A 23,319-nucleotide genomic window follows, 5' to 3' on the forward strand; every position below is an offset into this window, starting at 1 on the left:
CCTCCCACAAAGGCATCCCTCCTGTTAGGTAGATAGCTGTTTTATGCTTTTCCATATTTAAATAATCTAACCTAAAATATTCCATTCAATATTCATAATGTATTCCCCCGGTTTCAAGCATTGTCATTTTATAACTTTTGCAAGCTTTTGTTTATATTCACCATTGCTGCATAATTTGCTGTTTAAACATGGTCTTGTACAAAATTCCCACTTAAAGAAACTTCGAAGTATTTACCTAAACTGGGGTGCGACTAAATTTCAACTTGGCAGGAAATTTTGATTGGTTGGCTCTGGTTACGTCATTCTGACGTATTTAAACTCCGCCTCTCATGTGGTTTACAATCAAAACTCATCATGTGCCATGTTTGGCCATGACCAAAGATGGATTCTTCTCTTACTTTATCAAAATACATATCCGTATAGCCAGGGCTTAAATTGCGCCTGTTCTTCTTAGTTTTGGGGATAATTCATAATTTTAGCCGGAGCCCTAAATAAGAAGGCTCCAGCACTTCTTTTATGTAGCTGAACAATAATTTTAGTAGAAATTTGATCTTGAAAACTTTAGTAATAAAATTATATTAAAAATTGCTTATTAAATTCTAATTTATCTCTTTGCATTTTATTAAATTTTAATTATTTAATTACTTTAATCATTCATTATTTAATAATTTTTTAATTGTTAATGATTTTATTAGTCATTTTATTCTTTTATTTATTCTTGTTCGTCTTTCCTGAAGGTCTATAGGGCTCTGGTACTTCTAATTTGTGAAATTAAACCCTGCCTATAGCGGACCCCTTTGTTTTTCTAATATGCTTCCTTATGGATTATGACAGCCATATACTGGTAAAAGGCTATAGACCATTTATCAAAGCGAAGATCTGAGATGGTTATATCGTAAATAGGAGAGTTCGTAAGGAAGGTTAAATTCTAAGAATTTCGTTTGGTAATAAATCTTCAGTTTTCATAAAGGAAATTGGATAAAATGCAGGTCTTTTTTTCCTGTGAGAGAAAAGTTCTACAATTACTTCAACTGTTTTATTTTGTTAATAAAGATAAAATATCACCTGGCATGTGTATGCACTAACATAACTTCACATTATTTAGTGAAATAAATGGTGACAAAATACAAAATTTAAAATTATAGTTTAAATTTTTTTAATAAGCTGATGGTAAAGCTCTTGAGAGCTATCTGCCCACTGGGAAGGATGCTTTCATGGAGAACTTTCTAAGGGTAACTGGCTCGTATATGCGTTACAAATGAGGAAAAACACGAAAACACCTATGCAGCCAGCCGGCTCGCAGAATTTAAAACAATATGTTTTTTTTTTTTTTTTTTTAATTTTTTTATGCCATGGTTAGAATAAAAATTAATTTGTTATTCATTATCATTTGTGACCAGGTGTAAAAATATGTAGTGAAATCCATTTAGAGCAAGATCTGCAAAGAAATAAATGCGAAAGAATTTAAATTCTCAGAGAAGAATTATCTGATTATAATCAGTACAATTTTCTCTAAGTTAATCCATATTATGTAATGTTATCAGGTGGTTAAAAGTATAAAGCATTGGTAATTAATTCTGCTTTGATTTGTAGTAACTGAATGAAATGATCATAAGGTAATTTCATGACAAGGAAGGAATAAAAAGTCTATCGTGCCTGAAATCTACTTGAATGTTTAGCCATAAGGATACGAGATCTCAAAGTATATGTTAGAATGTTTCCATGGTCAAAAGTGGATTGGAGTAATTATTAAACCCCTATACATTTTGTGTTAATTAAATAATCCAGCACAACTAGTACAAATGATTAGGTGAAGGTTTTTTTTGATTCGTTTGCTATCGTTGATCTATTAGCGTGCTAATATAATCTAACTTCATACTTATTTTTACCCTGTGTATCAATGATTTCTTATTATATGCAGATATTAAATTTTGGTTATTACTCATACTGTAATTCAATATGAAAAATGCATTTCTGATTTAAATTGAAAACGATTAGTTCAGTGTTAACAGATTCAAGTGATGTAATAAAAGTTTATATGTTGATAAAATTAAGAATAATCTGTTTTGAATGAAACTTTAATGTTTCTCATCTGGGAAAAAATCCAGATCGCTTTATGTAAGAATCATTAAAGGAATCTTCATCAATAACAATGTGTTAATTAATGGAAACTATACTTGTGTGTATATCAATAATATTTTCCTTTGAAATATGTGTTCAAAGGAAAGGTTCTGTGTGTGTGCCTTAGAATAAATAATCTCAAGTTGTGAGATTTATAATGTAATATTTTGAAAAGTCATGCAAGTTTCATGAGAAATTAAAAGCAGTATAATTTGCATACATACATAAAAACAAGAACTATGCATACATAAATTCTAGTTTTACTGTGTGGAGAAAATCTCAAAAGCATTATCAAAGCAGCCCTATCAACAGTTTCATCACAAAACAACTACATTGCAGAGCAAGTTTCCAAAGTATCTCAATTTTTTTTAAAGTACATACTGATTCTACTGAAAATGTATTGTTCACAAGATAAATAGCTCTCAGATGCTTTGCCACTTTGTAAAGTTTTTAAAGATTTTATTTTTATTTCTGTTATTGGTTTTCATATATCTGACAGGCTGCATACTTTTGTAGCCCAACAATTTATTTACTGTATGAAATTTATTAATCAATTTTCTTAGAATAGTTTAAGCTTTCACTATTCATAAATTGTGATTGTAATCACTAGCAATTCAAAAATGCTGAGTAACAAAATACAGTAGCATTTTCAAAACCACTGTGATTTACACTTATATGAATTTAATAATTTTAAAGCACTAACTATATTTTTGTGGCATTTTTAATCATTTATTTAGAGAAATATCAGCACACTCTGGTTTGTCAGCAGATACTGAATTATGATTTTCCTTTGTAATAATCAAGTGCTATTGTTATTCATATTATGTTACTATGTTCTGTCATATATTTGACTGCATATTTCATGCTGAAACTTTTAGTTCTTTTGCACATATTGTTGTGATATGTCCTAATAAACACATTATATGTTGATGTTATATTAAAATTATGTTGCTAACTGTGTATATATACCATCAACTGGAGAAGTTTACACTAATAAATTAGTAGTAGTGTACTGCGATAGAATATGCAGATAAAAAACTAATTAATAAATTAATTGTGTAACTAGTAAGGATGAAGTAGTGACAAGATTAAGAGCATTTTATTTTATATACTATTTTTAATTCATCTTAGTATACTTTAATTTCTAAAATATTTAGAGATTATTTTATATACAACAACCTTATTTTGGCACTGATTTTATACAGATACTGATCCCTTTAGCATAATTTTTTCCTCTTGAAGAAGAGGGACCTGTGTCCAGTTGCTCTAAAACACTGACAGTTTTGTTTAAAATCTATACTGAAATAAAGTTGCCTAATTTTAAGTTATACATTGGCATATTTTTCTTCCTATTTGGCAGTTACTAATACTAGTGCTCCAGCTAAATGGACTTAAAACAGATTCCTCAAAGTTGTATAATAATGCAAGAAATTTATTCTCGGAAACAAATTATCATCAGAATTTTCCATAACATGAACGTATCTGGCCTATGTCTAATGTAAAAAAGAAAATGTAACATATTTACTGATATTTAATACAATGTGTACAGCTCATTAAAATTTTAAGACATTGATTAAATTTCTTTATTTCATTTAAGTAGTTTTAAAATAACGTATAATAAATTTTAAGCCTCATTGACATATAATAAAATATGCATTTATCATTATGATGCTAAATTTACGATTAAAGGTTGGAAGTTCTTTAATAAAGATTTTAATAATTTGTGATATCTTAATCCATTTGTGTAATATAAGAATAATCTAATTCTTTTTTTTTAATGAAACACTGAATTACATGCATAAATAATTTTAATTATGTAGCAGGACTGTATATGTTTTTATTATTTACAAAATGTTTACTTCATATTTCAAGTAGTTGAAAGGAGAAAGAGAAATATTACTTTGAAATATTTTTACTGAAGAATAATGGTGATTTATCAGGCTGAAAGCAAGACACTAAGGAAATTATTCTGTTATCAATTATATTCACAAAAATGGACGTATTTTATTCTCCAGCTTGATAAATGAATTTGAAAAAATGGTAATTTGTACTCTTTTTTGGACTATTCAAATTAGAAATGTTTATCCCAGAAAATGTAAATGTAATTTTCTAATATTTTACGTTCATATTTATTACATGTCATTTCAACGGAGTTAAGAGTGCATCCATGTTGATCTTTTATGTGATTTCTTAAATCTTCAAAAGTTCTACATGAAAAATTGCAGACATTAATGGGACATTTAAAATTTCCTTCAGCCACAACAGGTACTTTATGTACTTAACGAATGTGTTCATGTAAAATCTTTTTGTACTTCTTGCAGCAGTACATACATTCAAATAATGCTATTGCCTTGACATTTCATTGTGAATTTTCCTAAAAAGTTATGTACTACAATAGACTAAAAAATTTATTTTGTCATCACAAATATTAAAAAATTAATAAAAACAATAGTAGCATATGATATTAAAATATTTAATATATTTAATGTTTGAAACATTTTTCAAGATCGTGAACACAGGAAATTTCAGCTAAATTTATCTATTCTCAAAATTCAATATATTAAAAATAAATAGATTACAAAAAGTTAGTCTCAAAAATAAATACTTTACATTAATTTGTAATAATGTGTTTATTTACAAGCAACCAATACCTAAATCACCAATTAAAATATTTTCTCAAAAAATACTTTTAGCCCGCCAAAAAATACCATTGCACAGTTCAGAAAACAAGCAGCCGAAAATGGCAAACAATCCTTTGGGGTAAAGCTAAAACACGCCACCTTTGACATCACACGTGACGTATATTTTCGACCAATTAAATTTTCCTGCCGAGTTGAAATTTAGTCGCTCCCCCCCAAACTGGTATCTTGCTCAACTCGATATCCTGACACAACACATCTAGACTTCTTTATGAGAAAGAAATATAAAAGACGATATTTTCATTTAAATTGCATGACACTGTTAAACTTAAATAATAAGTTACAGAATTCTTTAGAGTGATAATATCTAAAATGCTGGGGAATTCATCTTGAGAGTTTGAAAACAAAATAGTGTATGCAGCATAAGCATTTAGTGAAGTATTTTAATATTAAGCATAGTTTCAAAAACTGCTGGGATTGTGACATAATTTGATATCTTGAACAAATGGGTATGTTCTTTAGGTTGTGTACTATTTCTCATTGAAATGCAGTCAGTAATTTATGGCTGCTCTAAATGTATTAGTAGATAATACAAATAAGTAAAGGTAATTTTTAAAATTAATAATAATAATTAAAAAAATACATATATTTTTATGTCTTTTTTTAATAATAAATATTAGAGATATTAAGGCAGGTGCCATAGCCATTGCAGCAACACTGGATGGCAAAATTTAAGGCCAGGAAAGTTGCTGGATGGTGGAAAGTACAGTACTGGGAGACCAATGTATATTTTCTGTATTTCTTTGGGAAAATATATGTTATTTCCTTGCTTTAATGTTCTTGAACATTACAACAGCTCTGTGCAAAGCTATACTGGCATTAAATTCCAATTCAGTTTATAATTCCGTGTAGTCTAAAAACTCATATACAAATTTTTTAATGTCTCATTGTGGTTATCCTTGTTTTCTTATCATTACTTAACCTTCCTCTTTTCTTCTTCTGTGGGCTTGTTGAGTCTCCACTACTTGACTGCCATGGTTTTATAAACTCCAACAACCTTCATCATTATTATTTTTCTTCCATTTATTATTTTCTTCAGTTTCGTTCTATTATATTTTCAAACTTTTGAACACCACAAGTAACTTCATAAGCTCAATATTTTTGCCTCAGTGTCAGCAACGATAGCAAGTTACTATAAATTATCATTAAACTTAGCTCACTTCAAGCTTAGCACTGAGATTCACTATGTCAAAACTGCAAGTTCCCCCCCCCTCTCTAAAAAAATGTATTTCTTCTCCCCTCCCTCCTCAAGATAAGCTAGAGAAATTTCCATATGCTGATAAATTATTATAGAGATGATTCCCATATGTATAATAGAAGTTCAGCATATTGCCACCTTTAGCAACTTCCCAGTGACAAATTTACTCATAGATGAACAGAATTCATTTCAAAATTTTTTTTAATATAGTTAGAATCTTTGAGGTTTCTGATTTAGTAGCTTAGCAACTTCTAGCTTGTTTGCAGATTCAGACTGATATAATCCACCAAAGACATTTAAAGTATCTCGAGAAAAGATTTATTTCACAGTGTACTGTTTATACATACAATGTTTATTATACATAGGTCAGAGGAAGAGATGTTGGACACAGACACAATTGTGAGTCAGTGCTATTTTTTCCACTATTCCTGTTAAGATGGATTTTGATTAAATGGGATTTTGCTGCAATTCCTGATATATGTTGAATATCATATTCCTTCCTTATATAGACTTCCTGCCTACCTGTATCAAAGGATTAGGATTCAAATTATTTATGAATATTATGTACAATAACATGAAACCTAACAATTAATTTTAACTTAAGCATGTGATTGAAATTCTGACAGAAATCTTTGAAAAACTAGACAGTGACCATTAAACCAGTAGTTGGCAGATTGTTGAAAAAATCGGACTATACGGTTAATAAACCACCAGAGAGCATTACTGGTTATTCTGTTGAAATTAATTTCAATTATAAATAAATCAGTCAATAAACTATTCCATTTTAATTTTAATCTAAAACTGAAAATTGCCTTGTAGGAAATTTACTATGATCTAAATACTGTTATTGCCCCATCACAGTGGTCAAGTTCTTATGAACAAAAATGCTTGCGATGGGATTGCAAGAATTGTAACAAAAGGCTTGTGTTACTGTATTCCCAAGGTCTCTTCAGTTCTGGCCTTCAAAATTAAAAGCACTGTTAAATCAATTAATATTCTCTTAATTCATTCAAAAAATCCTCTAATTTCACATATATATAAATCTATACTGGGTTTTAGTCTCTTCCTGAATTTCTTAAAACTCATTTTATTTCACTATGCTATTTCCAATTTAAGAACCAAATATTCATTCTTTGCTTCCTCGCCAAAGATTTGACTAATTCTTTTAATTCAGTTCAGGGTTGATTGTGGTCTGGAACCTGAATTTCTTAAACCAGAATTGAATTTATTTAAAACCCCATAATATAAAAATAGTTATATTATGGGTTTTAGTTATATTATGGGGTTTTTAATAAATTCAATTTTAAACCATATTATAGTAACTGTGTGTTTAAAGATAAAGATCATATATGATGTCATGTAATATACAAATTTTTCTATTAATGCATGCAAATGTTAAAAATAATTCTAACTAAAGAATGTTTTGGAGATATGTCATTGATTGATATATTCTTTGCAAATAAAATAGTGATAAAATTGTTGACCATACTTAATAAATACATTGTGGCCAATATTACATACAATATATATATACAATGTAAATTACATACAATATATATATACAGTGTACAGTTACATACAATATATATATATTGTTGTGTAGCAAATTTAATATAATTAAGTGAATCATAAAAATAAAAATTTTAATTTATAAATATTCAAAATTTTAGCTACACAACAAGTTGGATATATTCTTTTATTTGGCTTATTAATTCTAGTGTAATCTATTTCGGCTATTCGAGTTTACGCGAACTGCGTCTTCAATCTTGTACACTCAGACAATGGATATAGGTGAATTTTCATGTAATAAACTCAGTTCTTTATGATAAAAATAAAGTCGATTTCTTAGTATTTAATATCATTAGTTGCAGAAAAATTAGCTCTTTAATTTGACATAACTGTCGTTTTCCTAACTTTAATTGCATTTTAGTTATGAGCTTTAATTAATAGTTTTTTTTTCCGTTGTCATTGTGATTTCTACTCTGAGGGAAGAAGTGCCCTCTTTCCGGTAAAATAGTCGTTTTTTCGAGTTTTCAACGTTCCTTCATTGGGACTGCTTACAGGGTTGTTGAAATTCCAGGTTCTCCCCCTTCACGAGGCGTGGTTGATTGGCGACTTAGAATTTTGGTTGGGGGTTTCAAAGTGGTGGCTTTGGCGAGATTGTTGACATGAAGGAATGCTGAATTTGCAACTGGTTTAATTTTTGGCGGGGAGTGAGCAGTGCCAAGTTGGTATTCCAGCTCGTTCCCTTTTAACGGGCTGTTTTGAGGGACGAGCACACTTTTTTGGCTTTTGAATTGCTTTCTGATGCTGTACGAGACGGCAGCTGATTCTGCCAAGAAAATGAAAATTCATCCCAATTGATCTACGGGGCTCTTGCCCTCGAAAGAGATGGATTCTCTATTAAATATCTTTGGCAATAATTTTCATCTCAGCATTAATCTTTCTGTGTTTACCATCGATAAGTTCAGTTTCAACACTGGCAATGAGCCTTCTGACACCACCAATAGCTCTTAAAAATGGATGACCTGCTGAAGCCTTCTTCAAGATCCAAACAAAAAAAAAAAAAAAAAAGGAAAATATTATTTGATAACTGAGTGCCGTCCCTTTCCCCGAAATGTCAAGATTTTATCCGAGAACAAAATTTCTTCAACAGATATCAGTGCAGTTTTTTTCTCAAGAAAATTTTAAAGCTTCTAATTAAAGAAATTCCACTACCATAGCATCCAGGAACTTTTCTACTAGACTTCTGGGACTCAAGAAAATTTTAAAGCTTCTAATTAAAAAAAAAATTCCATGACCATAGCATCCAGGAACCTTTCTACTAGACTTCTGGGACTCAAAAATTTTAAAGCTTTCTAATTCAAGAAATTCCGTGACCATAGCCTCCAGGAACTTTTCCTTTAAATTGTTTTAACTAAGTTTAATTGTAAAAGAAAATTAAGTTCTTCATGAAATTATTGAATTGAACCTTGGAGTTCCTTCATGGTGAGGATTGATTTGTAATAGTGTCATTATTGGAGCCTCTTTGCTCCTCTCAGGGATTAACTTTGCTTGCCGGATTGTAATAGCTTGAGGTAGATTAACATTTATCCGGTTAAACTATACTTTTAAAAAAATAGAAAATTATTATGTGCAATAAAGCTATCTATTTCTAATTAATGGTATTGAGTGCAATAGTCTGCAATATTATTTTGTGTATTGATTATTCTGTGAGAAGTGTTTCTTTTTTTTTTTTTTTTTTTTTTTTTTAAAGTGTTAATTTGTTAAATTTATTTTTTTTTCTCCCCGGGGAGGGTACTGTTCATTAATTCATAGTTTATTTCTGGTATGTTTACATGATTGTAAAAGTAACTATAATAGAGATTCTAAAGGCTAAGGTTAAAGAAATATTACTCGTTAAGAGTATGGATTGTAAAACAATAGTACAGAATTGTTGAATATATTTTGATTTTCTAAGTAATGGATATAGTAAAGTGCATAAGAATTAAATAAATAGGTTCATTTTCTAGATCAATCAGTGGTTATTTTATTTTGTGTGCTCATGATTTTCACCAGTCTATTTCTCAAATTGATTTTAGGGTTAATCCAGAAAACACAACGCAATAAAAAATTTTATTGCAATTGCTGATTATATATATGGCAATTGCTGATTGCAGTTTTAAAATGCCAAAGAAAGGGTCAAAACGAGCAGCCAGAGCGGCTAGTAACAGTATGATAGACTGGGAGGAGAGTCAAGAAGTCATGGCTCTATCAGTTTTTGGTTCTGATCCTCTGGATTCTGTCCCTCTGTTCTCAGGTGCAGACAAGGGAATTAGTCTAAATGACTTCTTAGATAGGATAGATCTCATTGCCACTCATGTGGGTTGGTCAGATGAAGACAAGTTAACGGTGATCAGAGTCAAGGTGGCAGGTGAGGCTGCTGAATTAATTAGGAACAATCCTAGGTTAAAGAAAGAAGCCAGTCTTGAGTATGTCGTGAAAGCACTGAAGGAAAGGTTCAGTTTAGTGCACAATTTGCACTCTAACATCCGTGCTCTTATCCAGGCTTTTCATTCAGAAACCACACGAGTCAGTGCGCCAATTTGCAGCACGTATAGAGGCTCTTTCGTACAAAACTGTACCAGTGGAAAGAAGCAGTGACCCTGCAGCAGAAGCACAGAGGCAGGATTTACTTCTGTCAGTGTTTATCGAAGGATTGCAATTGCATTTGCGACACTTGTTGCTGCCACAGAATCACAAAACTTTTGCATCTGATAAACAGCATGCAATTATTGAAGAAGACATGTGGGCTAAGAGCCATGCTAGTAGTGATTTTGCAACAGCTGAGGTTAGAGCGGTGAATGCTGCTAAGCCAGCAAACGAAAAGTCAGTTACAACACCATCAGTAACCAACTCAGAGCTCACTACAGCTATTAAAATGCAACAAGAAAATATAGCTCAGCTTACTAAAATGATGGGTTCTCTTCAAACACAGGTGCAGAGTTTAATATCACAAAGTACTCGTTCAAGACCCATACAGCCTCATTGTTACAGATGCAACGGAATGGGGCATGTTATCAGGGACTGCTATGCAAATATTGTGCCTAATCAGCACTCTAAACAGGGTCAACAGAGATTTAGAAATAACCAAACAGCCAGGAGACATCCTAATAACACCACACCAGCTGTTTCGGGTACTCCAAATACCACAAGTGTGGCTACTAATGCTTTGAATCCCCAAGCACCAAGTTTTAATTTAAACTAATTCAGGGTGGGGAGAAACCAGTCTCCATTTCGTCTCCTAAAACCTTTTTGGAGGTGCCAACAGTTTTTACTGTATCCACTAGTGAGGCGTCTTTGCCTATTGTAGAGGGATCTATTTTGGGGAATAAAGTTAAGTTTTTATTGGACTCAGGGGCAACTGTAAACATCATATAAGCTAAATACATTAATTGTTTTTGAAGTAAAATCTCATTGGACTCGTGTAATATATATTTAAAGGGTATAGCTGCAGAAAAAGTAAAAATAACTAAGAAGATCAATTTAATAGTAGAATTTCAACAACAATATTTTGAAACAGAATTTTTGATTACTGATACACCTCTTTCATCTCAGTATGGTGCTTTATTAGGAACTAAATTTCTTGCAGACAATAATATGCATTTAGATTTCTCCCCTTCTCAACTGTTAGGATCAAATGTAATTCTTAAATGGAATCTAAGTCAGCCTAGTGCTATGAATAGTAATGTTTTCTCTACTTCAGTTTCTCAGTCATTTTGTTATTCTGTAACCAAACATAAATTACCACCTTTTTCTGAAAATATCATTAAGCTCGCTGCTCGTTCTGCAAATTTTACTACTAATACTGTTTTGATTGAACCTTTAATAGAACATGCTCAAAGTAAATTTTCCATAGCCAGGTCAGTTAACCAGACTTCTCCATCTCAGGAATTTTATGTCAAAATTGCAAATTTTTCACCGAATACTCTACATCTCAATAAAGGAATGAAATTGGCCAGTGCCCAACCTGTGAATGTCATCGCACATAACTCTGAACTTGTAAACAGTACCACCATAGAAACAGGTGAGGATTTTGAGTCTTGGGGTGGTGAATTTGATCTTACACATTTACCTGAGCAGCAACAACAACAATTATCACACCTTCTCAATCAGTATAGTAACATCTTTGCTGCCTCAGTCACTGAGTTAACAGGGTGTGACACCATCTTACACAACATCAACTTGCATGATAATGTTCCTGTTAGGCAAAAGCCTTATAAAGTACCTTACCATCTCAGGGATGAGCTAGATAGACAGCTGGCAGAGCTGCTTGAAGCTAACATCATTCAAGAAAGTGACAGCCCTTACAGTGCTCCTGTTTTATTTTTTAAGAAAGCGGATAACGCCTACCGTTTAGTCACTGACTTCCACAAGTTGAATGAGAAAACGATAGAAGACAGTTTTCCTCTGCCTTCCATGATTGAGTTGATAGAACACTTAGGAGATTCGAATTATTTTTCCACACTTGATTTAACTTCAGGGTTTTTCCAGATGAAAATTCATCCTGATGACACCTTCAAAAGTGCCTTCTCGACTCCTTCTGGGCACTATGAGTGGTTACGAACACCTTTGGGCATGCGAAATGCTCCTAGTTCCTTTCAAAGGTTGATGTCTATAGTTTTGGCCAATCTTTCACCATTAAAAATAGGGATTTACATTGATGATATTGTCATTGCTTCTAAAACTTTTGAGGAACATTTGGAAAAATTGAAGTTAGTTTTTGATAGACTAAAACAGCATAATTTAAAACTTAAGCCTTCAAAATGTCATTTTCTGAAAGAACAAATTACGTATTTGGGATATAAAGTTACCAAAGGTATTATACAGCCTGACGATAAAAATTTAAAGACCATTCAGAGTTTTATTGCACCTAAAAATAGGAAGGAAGTTAGGCGATTTTTAGGCCTTATTGGCTTTTACAGAAGGTTCATTCCAAATTTTGCCCAAAAGGCACTTCCTTTAACTCAGCTAACTAAAGATAAAGTTCCATTTTATTGGTCACATGAAGCTCAGCAGGCGTTTGATATTCTAAAAGCTGAACTTCTGAATGAACCTATTTTGGCTTTACCTGATTTTCTTAAACCTTTTTCCTTCTAAGTACTGAAGTACTGATGCTTCTAATTATGCACTGGGTGCTGTCTTGTGTCAGGAAGATTCTAACGGTTTCCAACATCCAATTTGTTATGCTAGTAGAAAATTAAAAGGTATTGAAACACGTTACAGTACTGCAGAGAGGGAAATTTTGGCAGTTGTTTGGGCCACTGCTCATTTTAGACAATATCTTCTTGGTAAACCTTTTACAGTTTATTCTGATCAAGCTTCATTATCTCATGTTTTAAAACTTAAAGATCCCACTTCTAGAATTGCATGTTGGATTATGGGTTTATCCCCGTTTGATTGTAAGATTGTTCACAAACCTGGTAGATTAAATTTAACAGCAGATTATTTATCTAGAGCAGTAAATGTTACACAGTTAATTCAAACTTCCATTACTCCAGAATTGTTGGAATTATTCAAAAAAGAACAAGCTTCTGATCCTTCTTGGCAGCAGATTGTAAATGATCTTAAGAATAATAAGTCTCCTACACCTAATTCTCAGATATTTTTTGTACAGGAAGATGTTTTATATTGCAAATACAAGAAACCCAAGTCACGTTGGCAGAAACAAGATAGGCTAGTTGTTCCTAAAACACTAGTTTTAAGAATTTTGCAGGAACATCATGATTCTCCTACTGCTGCACACTCAGGCTATCACAGAACACTTCATAGGGTTCAAAAGTCTTTTTTCTGGAAGGGTATGCATAAACAGGTACACAATTACATCAAGTCCTGTCACTTCTGTATCCAGAGGAGGGGTCATAGACCTGCTCATAAGGCTCTCCTTATGAGAATGCCTATGGCTACCCGTCCCATTGAGCGAATTGCGATGGATACAGTGGGTCCCTTTCCAGTTACTTTGGCAGGCAACAGATATATTTTGGTCGTAACTGACTATTTTTCACAATGGCCTGAGGCTTATCCTTTGCAGGACACCACATCCAGATCCATAATTGAGAAACTAGAACAATTTATTTCAACTCATGGTATACCTCAGTACATTGTTACAGACAAAGGTACTAATTTTATTTCTCAAGCTATAATGGAAGCTTATAAGAAATTGGGGGTTACCAAATATACTACTACGAGTTATCATCCACAATCTGATGGTGTAGTTGAAAGATTAAATGCCACTTTAATTAATTCACTTAGCCACTTAGTTTCTCAAACTCAGGAGGATTGGGATAGACATCTGCCTTTTGCCTTATTGGCATACAGAACTGGTCGGTTATAGTGCACTTCAGGAACGTCCAGCTTTTATTTTATATGGCAGGGATTTGTGTTTACCAATTGATTTATTATTGCAAACCAATTTTAGAATTTGACACAAACAACTATTCTAAAGATTTGGTTTTGAAATTACAAAAGGCTTTTAAATTAGTCAATAATAATTTAACGGAGGCTGCAGTTAAGCAGGAAAATTTAGATGGAAAGACTTCTCATAATAAGGACATAAAAGTGGGAGATGTGGTGTATTTATACACTCCAGTAGTTCAGCCAGGTATGGCTAGAAAACTCTCTAAGTTGAATCAGGGACCATTCAGGGTTATTGAGCAAGTGACTAAAGTCAACTATAAAATTTCTTCAATTACAAATCGTGATCGGATTCAGACGATACACGTGGACAGACTCACGAAGGTACCAGAGAGAATTACTTTTCCCATACTTCAAAAGGATGACTCAATTTTGACAGATAATGTACAGAACTCCTCACACGGTTCACCTTACCATCTAAGGCCTAGAGATACACATGGTTTTGTGTCTAAAAAGGGAATTGGAATATTTTGGATTATATAATGTGATTTGTATACAATTTTGGTTAAATTATTATTTGTTTATTGGTAATTGTACTCTATGTGGCTAAATTTTGTAATCAATTAGTATAGTTGTGTAGTATTCTTGGCTTATCCTTGGTCGAGTGTTGCATTTGGATTTTACATGTTTTGGCATGTGAAGTTGTGATCAAGTGGTCTTGGTTTGGAACTTTCTAGTCTCAATAGCCTTTATTTTTTATTTATTTTTTATTTTTTATTTTTATTTATTTTATTTTATTTTATTATTATTATTATTATTATTATTATTATTTTTTTTTTTTTTTTTTTTTTTTTTTTTTTTTTTTTTTTTTTTTTAGGTTTTGCTGGGCTGGGCCCTGCCTTTTCTCCACTTCCTTAAAGTTCAAAAATTTTTTTTTTCTCTTCTTGAAATCCCTTAGCCATGGTAGTCGGGATTTGTTTCAGTTAGAATTTTGACTAGACTCTTGCCAACACTGGTGATTGTCTTCTGTTCATATTAGTGCAACTCACTTTAATTTCTTTTGCCAAGGATTTATTAGTAATTTAGTTTGCACTGTACAGTTGCAGTGTTTACTCGTATGCCCTCTCGTATTGGTGGGGTGTCTGTACTTAGGGAAGTGAGGGAAAATTATGATTTATACAGTAGACATTTCCTTAAACATACTTTTGTGTTTGTATTGTCGCTTCAATTGGTGATTGCAGGAACTTGGTTTGTTTACATTTTTGTTGTGTGTCAAGCGCCAGTAGCTCTTGAATTGTTTTGCTTTGAACACTCGTATACTCAGTGGTGTTTGTTTATTTACGCATATTTTGTTTCTTTACACACTTTTCACTTGATTTGCCTTTGGGGGGGTATTGTGATTTTACATTTTACTTTACGCATATTATCTTAGGGCGTGTCACGTGTTGTTTGACAACACTTTTATTTTGATGTATGCCTAGTTATGTGCTAGGGACACTTCTTGACCCTCTTGCTCGGTTCACTAATGGATATTTGCTAACCATTTATTATGGTAGGATTTGATTTTGCAAACCATACAATTATGGTAGGATTTAGATTTGCTAACCATTGATTTTGGTAGGATTAATTGTAAATAGGTACATGTATCCCTCTTTGTGATTAACATGTGGTACCAACACTTGCTATGATTTTTTTTTCTCTTCTTATTTAGTTCCTTATGTAAACCTTTTCCATTGTCTGTGGGTCAGCCAAAAATTTTACCCGATCATGGGAGGAATGTTGTGTAGCGAATTTAATATAATTAAGTGAATCATAAAAATCAAAATTTTAATTTATAAATATTCAAAATTTTAGCTACACAACAAGTTGGATATATTCTTTTATTTGGCTTATTAATTCTAGTGTAATCTATTTCGGCTATTCGAGTTTACGCGAACTGCGTCTTCAATCTTGTACACTCAGACAATGGATATAGGTGAATTTTCATGTAATAAACTCAGTTCTTTATGATAAAAATAAAGTCGATTTCTTAGTATTTAATATCATTAGTTGCAGAAAAATTAGCTCTTTAATTTGACATAACTGTCGTTTTCCTAACTTTAATTGCATTTTAGTTATGAGCTTTAATTAATAGTTTTTTTTTCCGTTGTCATTGTGATTTCTACTCTGAGGGAAGAAGTGCCCTCTTTCCGGTAAAATAGTCGTTTTTTCGAGTTTTCAACGTTCCTTCATTGGGACTGCTTACAGGGTTGTTGAAATTCCAGGTTCTCCCCCTTCACGAGGCGTGGTTGATTGGCGACTTAGAATTTTGGTTGGGGGTTTCAAAGTGGTGGCTTTGGCGAGATTGTTGACATGAAGGAATGCTGAATTTGCAACTGGTTTAATTTTTGGCGGGGAGTGAGCAGTGCCAAGTTGGTATTCCAGCTCGTTCCCTTTTAACGGGCTGTTTTGAGGGACGAGCACACTTTTTTGGCTTTTGAATTGCTTTCTGATGCTGTACGAGACGGCAGCTGATTCTGCCGAGAAATGAAAATTCATCCCGATTGATCTACGGGGTTCTTGCCCTCGAAAGCGATGGATTCTCTATTAAATATCTTCAGCAATAATTTTCATCTGAGCATTAATCTTTCTGTGTTTACCATCAATAAGTTCAGTTTCAACACTGGCAATGAGCCTTCTGACACCACCAATAGCTCTTAAAAATGGATGACCTGCTGGAGCCTTCAAGATCCCTACAAAAAAAAAAAGGAAAATATTATTTGATAACTGAGTGCCATCCCTTTCCCCGAAATGTCAAGATTTTATCCGAGAACAAAATTTCTTCAACAGATATCAGTGCAGTTTTTTTCTCAAGAAAATTTTAAAGCTTCTAACTAAAAAAATTCCATGACCATAGCATCCAGGAACTTTTTACTAGACTTCTGGGACTCAAAAATTTTAAAGCTTTCAATTCAAGAAATTCCGTGACCATAGCCTCCAGGAATGTTTCCTAACTTCTCTTTTTGTGTTGTTAACAGTTGATTTCAAGAAATTTGGTTTGGATGTCCACTGCCTCCTATACTCGCCAACAAGGCCTCCGAGAAGCTACAGCTAAGTGATTTTTTTTTTTTTTTTTTCAATAGTTATTGGTTAGGGAATTAATTCTGTTTGTTGAGATAAGGTAACTTAATTAGAATTGCCAGTGAAATAATTCTGTTTGTTGAGATTAAGTAAAAGTATTAGATTGACTAAGGCATTATAACCTTATTTAAATTGTTGTAACTAAGTTTAATTGTAAAAGAAAATTAAGTTCTTCATGAAATTATTGAATTGAACCTTGGAGTTCCTTCATGGTGAGGATTGATTTGTAATAGTGTCATTATTGGAGCCTCTTTGCTCCTCTCAGGGATTAACTTTGCTTGCCGGATTGTAATAGCTTGAGGTAGATTAACATTTATCCGGTTAAACTATACTTTTAAAAAAATAGAAAATTATTATGTGCAATAAAGCTATCTATTTCTAATTAATGGTATTGAGTGCAATAGTCTGCAATATTATTTTGTGTATTGATTATTCTGTGAGAAGTGTTTCTTTTTTTTTTTTTTTTTTTTTTTTTTAAAGTGTTAATTTGTTAAATTTATTTTTTTTTCTCCCCGGGGAGGGTACTGTTCATTAATTCATAGTTTATTTCTGGTATGTTTACATGATTGTAAAAGTAACTATAATAGAGATTCTAAAGGCTAAGGTTAAAGAAATATTACTCGTTAAGAGTATGTATTGTAAAACAATAGTACAAAATTGTTGAATATATTTTGATTTTCTAAGTAACGGATATAGTAAAGTGCATAAGAATTAAATAAATAGGTTCATTTTCTAGATCAATCAATGGTTATTTTATTTTGTGTGCTCATGATTTTCACCAGTCTATTTCTCAAATTGATTTTAGGGTTAATCTGGAAAACACAACGCAATGAAAAATTTTATGGATACTAGTATTTTACTCTTGTATGAGTATTTTTAGTGTTATGGTCAACTAGTAGGTTACCGTTTCAGGTACCTTTAAAAAACGACGTAACAATATATATACAATGTACAATTACATACAATATATTGTATGATTTTAAATTCACTTATTGCGAAATCGAGTTGCGCAATTGCTGCAAAGTAAGTTAATAATAATTTATTTACTAAAGAATATTGATTATATTATCTCCCAAGATAAATTTTAGTAGAATTATCTTAAAAGTGTGAATCCATAGTTAGAAAGTTGAATTTCAAAAAATGTTTTAAAGTAACTTGAATGTAAATTGTTAAAATGTTTAACTGGGATTTGAATTAAATCATGAATAACAAAATTTCAATTGTAAAAAGAAATAAATTAAAAGCAAGTAATTAAATTAAATGCAAGTAATCATTGCCATTGATCGGAAATTAGTTGACTTTTCAAGGGGAACAAACCAACTCCCGCTCAATGAACAATAATTAAGAAATAAATACGAAGGTGTTTCGTTCTTTACTCAAGCAATAAGGCAATGCCAAACCGGCAATTCAAGCTAGTCCAAACATTTCCGTGAACAGAAGGGACCAAGAACCAATGTAGAGATCTAAAGAGCACATTCCGATTAAGCATTTTAGCTAATTCAATTATGAGTGAAAAGTAATTTCTGCAGCTAAATTGACATTGCTCGAGTAATTGTCCCCCGACACCCTTGTGTTTATGCATTTTAGTTCAAAACTATTTGTAAAAATTAAACATTAGAAATTGGTATTATGAAATAGAATTCAAAATAATTGAAATAAACATTAGAAAATTACAAAATATAAGAAAAATAATGCAATCTTTGCAGAAACAAATTAAAAAATAAAATTTTTTTAAAAATATATAATAAGAAAAGGGAATGTACATGAAGATATAAAGGCCAGAAAAAGCATTAATTAACTTGCATTCTTTCTAGTGGGGAGTGGGCAAAGTGTTTTCTTCGCGTCTGACTCAGAAGGGTTCTTTTTACAATTGAAATCTTGTTATTCATGATTTAATTCAAGTCCCCGTTAAACATTTTTAACAATTTACATTCAAGTTACTTATAAACATTTTTCGAAATTGAACTTACTAAGTATGGATTCACTCTTTTAAGATAGTTCTACTAAAATTTATCTTAGGCGATAATATAATCAATATTCTTTAGTAATAAAATTACATACAATATATATATATACAATGTACAATTACATACAATACATATATATATATATACAATGTGGCCAATCGGTTAAAGAATATGATTGTAATGTTGATAAATTAATTGTGCTGTATCTTTTAACAGATATGAGATCATTACTGTCAAATGAAATGAAAGAAAAAATAGCCCACCTTGTTGAACAAGTGTCAAATTCCGATTATGAGGTAAATTATCACATCATTTATATTTTCTTAAAGGTGCAATGTGAAAAAGAAGCATATTTTTATTTTGTGGGTAACCATTTTGTATTAAAAAATAGTTATTCTTTACAATTAAGTTTTTCTATTATTTTTCCAGAATTTCTGTAAAGAGGTGTTATTTCAATTTTTTATGAAAATGGTAAATAATATATACAATTTTTAATAATAAATTATATTGAATTATAATTTTTGAAAGTGAAAAATATTTTATTTACCGTCTAAGAATAATCTGATGGTAGAATAGTAGTTGTAGGATGACTAAGATAGCATTTTTCTGTGGAAGTTTTACTGTTATAGATCTTGAACGAAATAAAAAGGCTTTGAAATAGCAAAAATAAACTCCTAGGTAAAGTGAAAAGTAATTAAAAGACCTCTGAAAATATCACTTAGTGACATTATAAATTCCATGAAGTTAATTTTTTTCCCTTTTACTGCTAGCAAAAACAAAGTGATGTTAACTAAGAAGCAGTAAAGTAATGAAGATAAACAGCAAAATTTGCAAAGTAGCTATACCAAATATGTTGTAAGAGCTAACTGAATAATATTTTTTACTTGGTTTGAAGTGGTTTTCTTATTTGCAGATTTATACTGTCCCTAACTCATTCTAACACTTTGTTGGCAGTTATTGACACTACATTTTCATTGTACATCTTTTGTCATATACTGGTTCATTGTGCGAAAACTGTAACATTTTGTATACTTTTGGCAAAGTGTCACATGCCTGTAAATAATGAGTTGCTTTGTTTCTTTACAATGATGTAAATATTAGGATTGCTAAAAAAAGTCAGAACTTTTGCTGTTGTTCATTAGACAAACTTTCAACTGCTGCACCTTTATTATAAGAAATAATGACAACAGTATACTAATGCTTTCTCCTCCAGCATTAGTATACTGTTGTCATTGTTTCTTCCAATTTTAGATAGTCTGTGATTTTTTTTTTTTTTTTTATCTTGCGGAATACTGTCATTGCATTTTGCTGAATTTCCTTTGCAGACTGGAAAGAATATCCTTTCTAAATGGTTCTGATTTTGGAGAAGAGAAAAAGTCTGTAGCCAATCTGGAGATTAGGGTGGGTGTAGTATAATGGAAGTGTGATGTATTGTCACATAATGCTTAACATAAAGCAATACATGAATTGGAGTGTTGTCAGGATGCAACATACATGACTGATTTCTCTTTCTACACATACCATCTCTCAATCATGTTAGAATTCTGTGATAGATTTTCTTATTTACTCCCTGACTACATGTTACAAATTCATAATCCATTATCACCTTGATCAATGAGCAAGATCCTTGGATCTACAGCAACCAAACTTCTGGCTTTAAAATGCTGAAACCGATCATAGCACTGTGCTCGACTCATACAGTCATCCTTGTATGCTTGGTTAAGCATTCAGAACCATGAAAGTTTTCTCGAGTTTTATACAAAATTTCTCACCAATATATTGTTTTCCAAGTCCTTCGTTTTTGCTTTGTTACTAATCCAGTGAGCAACTTATGCATGACCTCACTCAGTGGGTAATGCATAGATTGAAATACAGTAAAAGGCAGAGTTGCCAAGATATGCTGCTAGGTGTCAAAGTGTCAATGGTGGCTGGAACATGCCATCTGGAGCCTTTGGAATGCAATTAAAAGTTCCCTCTTTTTTTTTTTTTTTTTTTTTTTGAAGAAACCCTTATATGTAATGTTAAATGTAGTAAAAATTTATTCAAGATAAACAACTATTGTTCCAGGAACTATGTGCAAGAAAGGTTATGAGTAATGCAATGCATATATATGTTTGACTGATTGTCTGAGAGTGATACTGAGTGAGGGGAGGCCATCTACATGCTTTCTTAAAAAAGGGGGGAAGAGCAAGAAAAGGTGATAAGAAAGAAAGAATGAAAAAATAGCATCTTCTTAGAACAATCTATAAGAACTTATAGCATAATCAGAATACTTGCTGGAACCAAAGTCAAAGGTGATGTTATAGGTGATTTATTGACAGCTAATATTCAAGTAACATTTCTTATTTCAGCACTTGTAGTACTTTTTTAAGTTCATGATTTGGGAATTTTAGTGTTTATCTCTGTATGTTTGTTTTTGAATGAACACGAAAATCTTATCTCTGGTGTATTATAAATAGATCCATTAATATGTCAAGGTAAGTAGTATTATTTTTCATTAAAGGGATTAATTATGTCATTTTTTTGCTCCCTAGGAAGCAACTAAATATGTGACTGAATTGGCAAATGCATATTCTGCGTTTATGTTTGTTAACTTAGCTGTTTTCAAAGTCATTGAAAGGAATAGTCAGGCTAGACATTTGTTAGGTCACTTCTTCTGCCTGATGGTGAAAAACAAAATTCTTTGTTTAGAAGAATACTGTTTGGGGTAAGTTCTTAAAAGTTTGAAATTGTCTCATAATAATCCTGTAGTGTTTATTTTATTGAAAAGATTTTGTATGTACTTATTTATATGGAATATTAAAATCAATGTTTTATTAGATGTGCAATAATAATAATTAAAAAAAATGTAAATGATATGAATTTCCAAAAGGTTAACTTAAAGTATAATATTCTTCGTAATGTAGAAAGGCAGAAATCATGAAATGTTATAAGAATTTCTCTTTCATAATGCCTCCCTTCTGTCTGCAAGATTATTAATTGGAAATGACATTAAAATCTCCTGATATGATATTTTACCAGAGATTTTAACAGAAATGATTCAACTGTACTCATTGGCAAGCATATTTGATGACAGGTACCATGAAAGCTGCAGACATATGATGAATGATTCCTATTTTAAATTAATTTCAATAATTATTCAAATAACTGCCCTGATATTTGTTGTTAATATTATATTATTACGAATTTTGTGTATATGTAATTAATTTTAGTGAAATTACATGTAAATTGTAGTATAATGTTGTAACACGAAAGGCCTCAAGATATAAATCATTGCCAAGAAAATAAGGTTACAGGAGGAAGTCCATTTAACATTGGAATAAATAGCTATCTTGGCAATAGCACCAAGCTGGCAATGATTTTAGTGATTGATTTTTATTGTCAAATTTGGTGACACTTTGTTCTGATTCCAGTATAGCTGTTAACTGATTCAATGGCTGCATAGCTGTAACTGTATCTGGCACTGTATAATTGTAACTGTATATACCTTTCAGCAATTTCAAGAAATCAATACTGGATATTTTTCAATGGTTTTAGAAAAAACTGTTAGAGACCGAAGTTTCTTTAGTGTCCCATCCACTGAGACTAGTTATCAGGTTAATCCAGAGTATTGAGAGATCACTGTGTTAAATTTACACATTTGAATCATTTTATAATTTTATATTGTCTATTGTTTAATGTTCTTAGTTATTTGAGGTGCTAGGTGATCACTACTGATTGTGCTCTGTCATACTAAGAAGAAATGTATGAGTACTTTTGTGAAAAGTTCCAGAACTGTAGAAGTGTTTCTTTTGTGAAAATAAATTTTATCAAGCTATCATCAGTTCTTTATGCATTTAATCCATTACAAACCCCTATGCATGCAACAGTGTTCTGCGTATTATTTAAAAGTTTATGTATAAATTGTTCATATTACTAAAAAGGTAATACAAGTGTAATTTTGATTAATCCTTAATCTTTTTGTTCTAGAAGTTTTAAAATACTAAAAAAAAAAAAAAAAAAAAAGATTTTTTCGTAATTTATGACATTCTTTTATTGAGAAGTCATTTCCTGGTTTTGGTAATAAGGCTTAGATGAATTTAGTCGCAGTTACCAAGAGCTAGGATATAAATAGCCAAATTCTGATTAAAGTGTAAAAAAAAAAAAAAAAAGAAAAACCTATGCATAGTTTTGTGAGCTACAGATCATTGATGTTTCTTCAAATAATGAGTCCAAATAAGCAGGAAGAAATGAGCAATTTATTAGATTGGTTTGGTTTGGTTTATTTAATTATGGCAAAGCACACTAGGGCTATCTACCTAAGGGGAGGGTTGTCCTTCAT

At 31.5% G+C, this 23,319-nt stretch overlaps 1 protein-coding gene across 9 annotated transcripts in view; it reads left to right on the forward strand.

Moving 5' to 3' along the window:
- Nucleotides 1-23,319, forward strand: part of LOC118182648 (eukaryotic translation initiation factor 4 gamma 3-like) — a 96,952-nt gene that overhangs the window by 58,294 nt on the left and 15,339 nt on the right. For all 9 annotated transcript variants that reach the window (XM_085813659.1, XM_085813662.1, XM_085813660.1 and 6 more), the window contains 2 exons: nt 19,215-19,294; nt 21,533-21,705. In XM_085813659.1, coding sequence (XP_085669785.1) covers nt 19,215-19,294; nt 21,533-21,705 — 253 coding nt within the window. The remainder of the gene's footprint in view (nt 1-19,214; nt 19,295-21,532; nt 21,706-23,319) is intronic.

Source organism: Stegodyphus dumicola, chromosome 3 (genome assembly GCF_044657685.1).
Source record: "Stegodyphus dumicola isolate Sdum_Otavi_A_Nest chromosome 3, ASM4465768v1".
NCBI lineage: Eukaryota > Metazoa > Arthropoda > Arachnida > Araneae > Eresidae > Stegodyphus > Stegodyphus dumicola.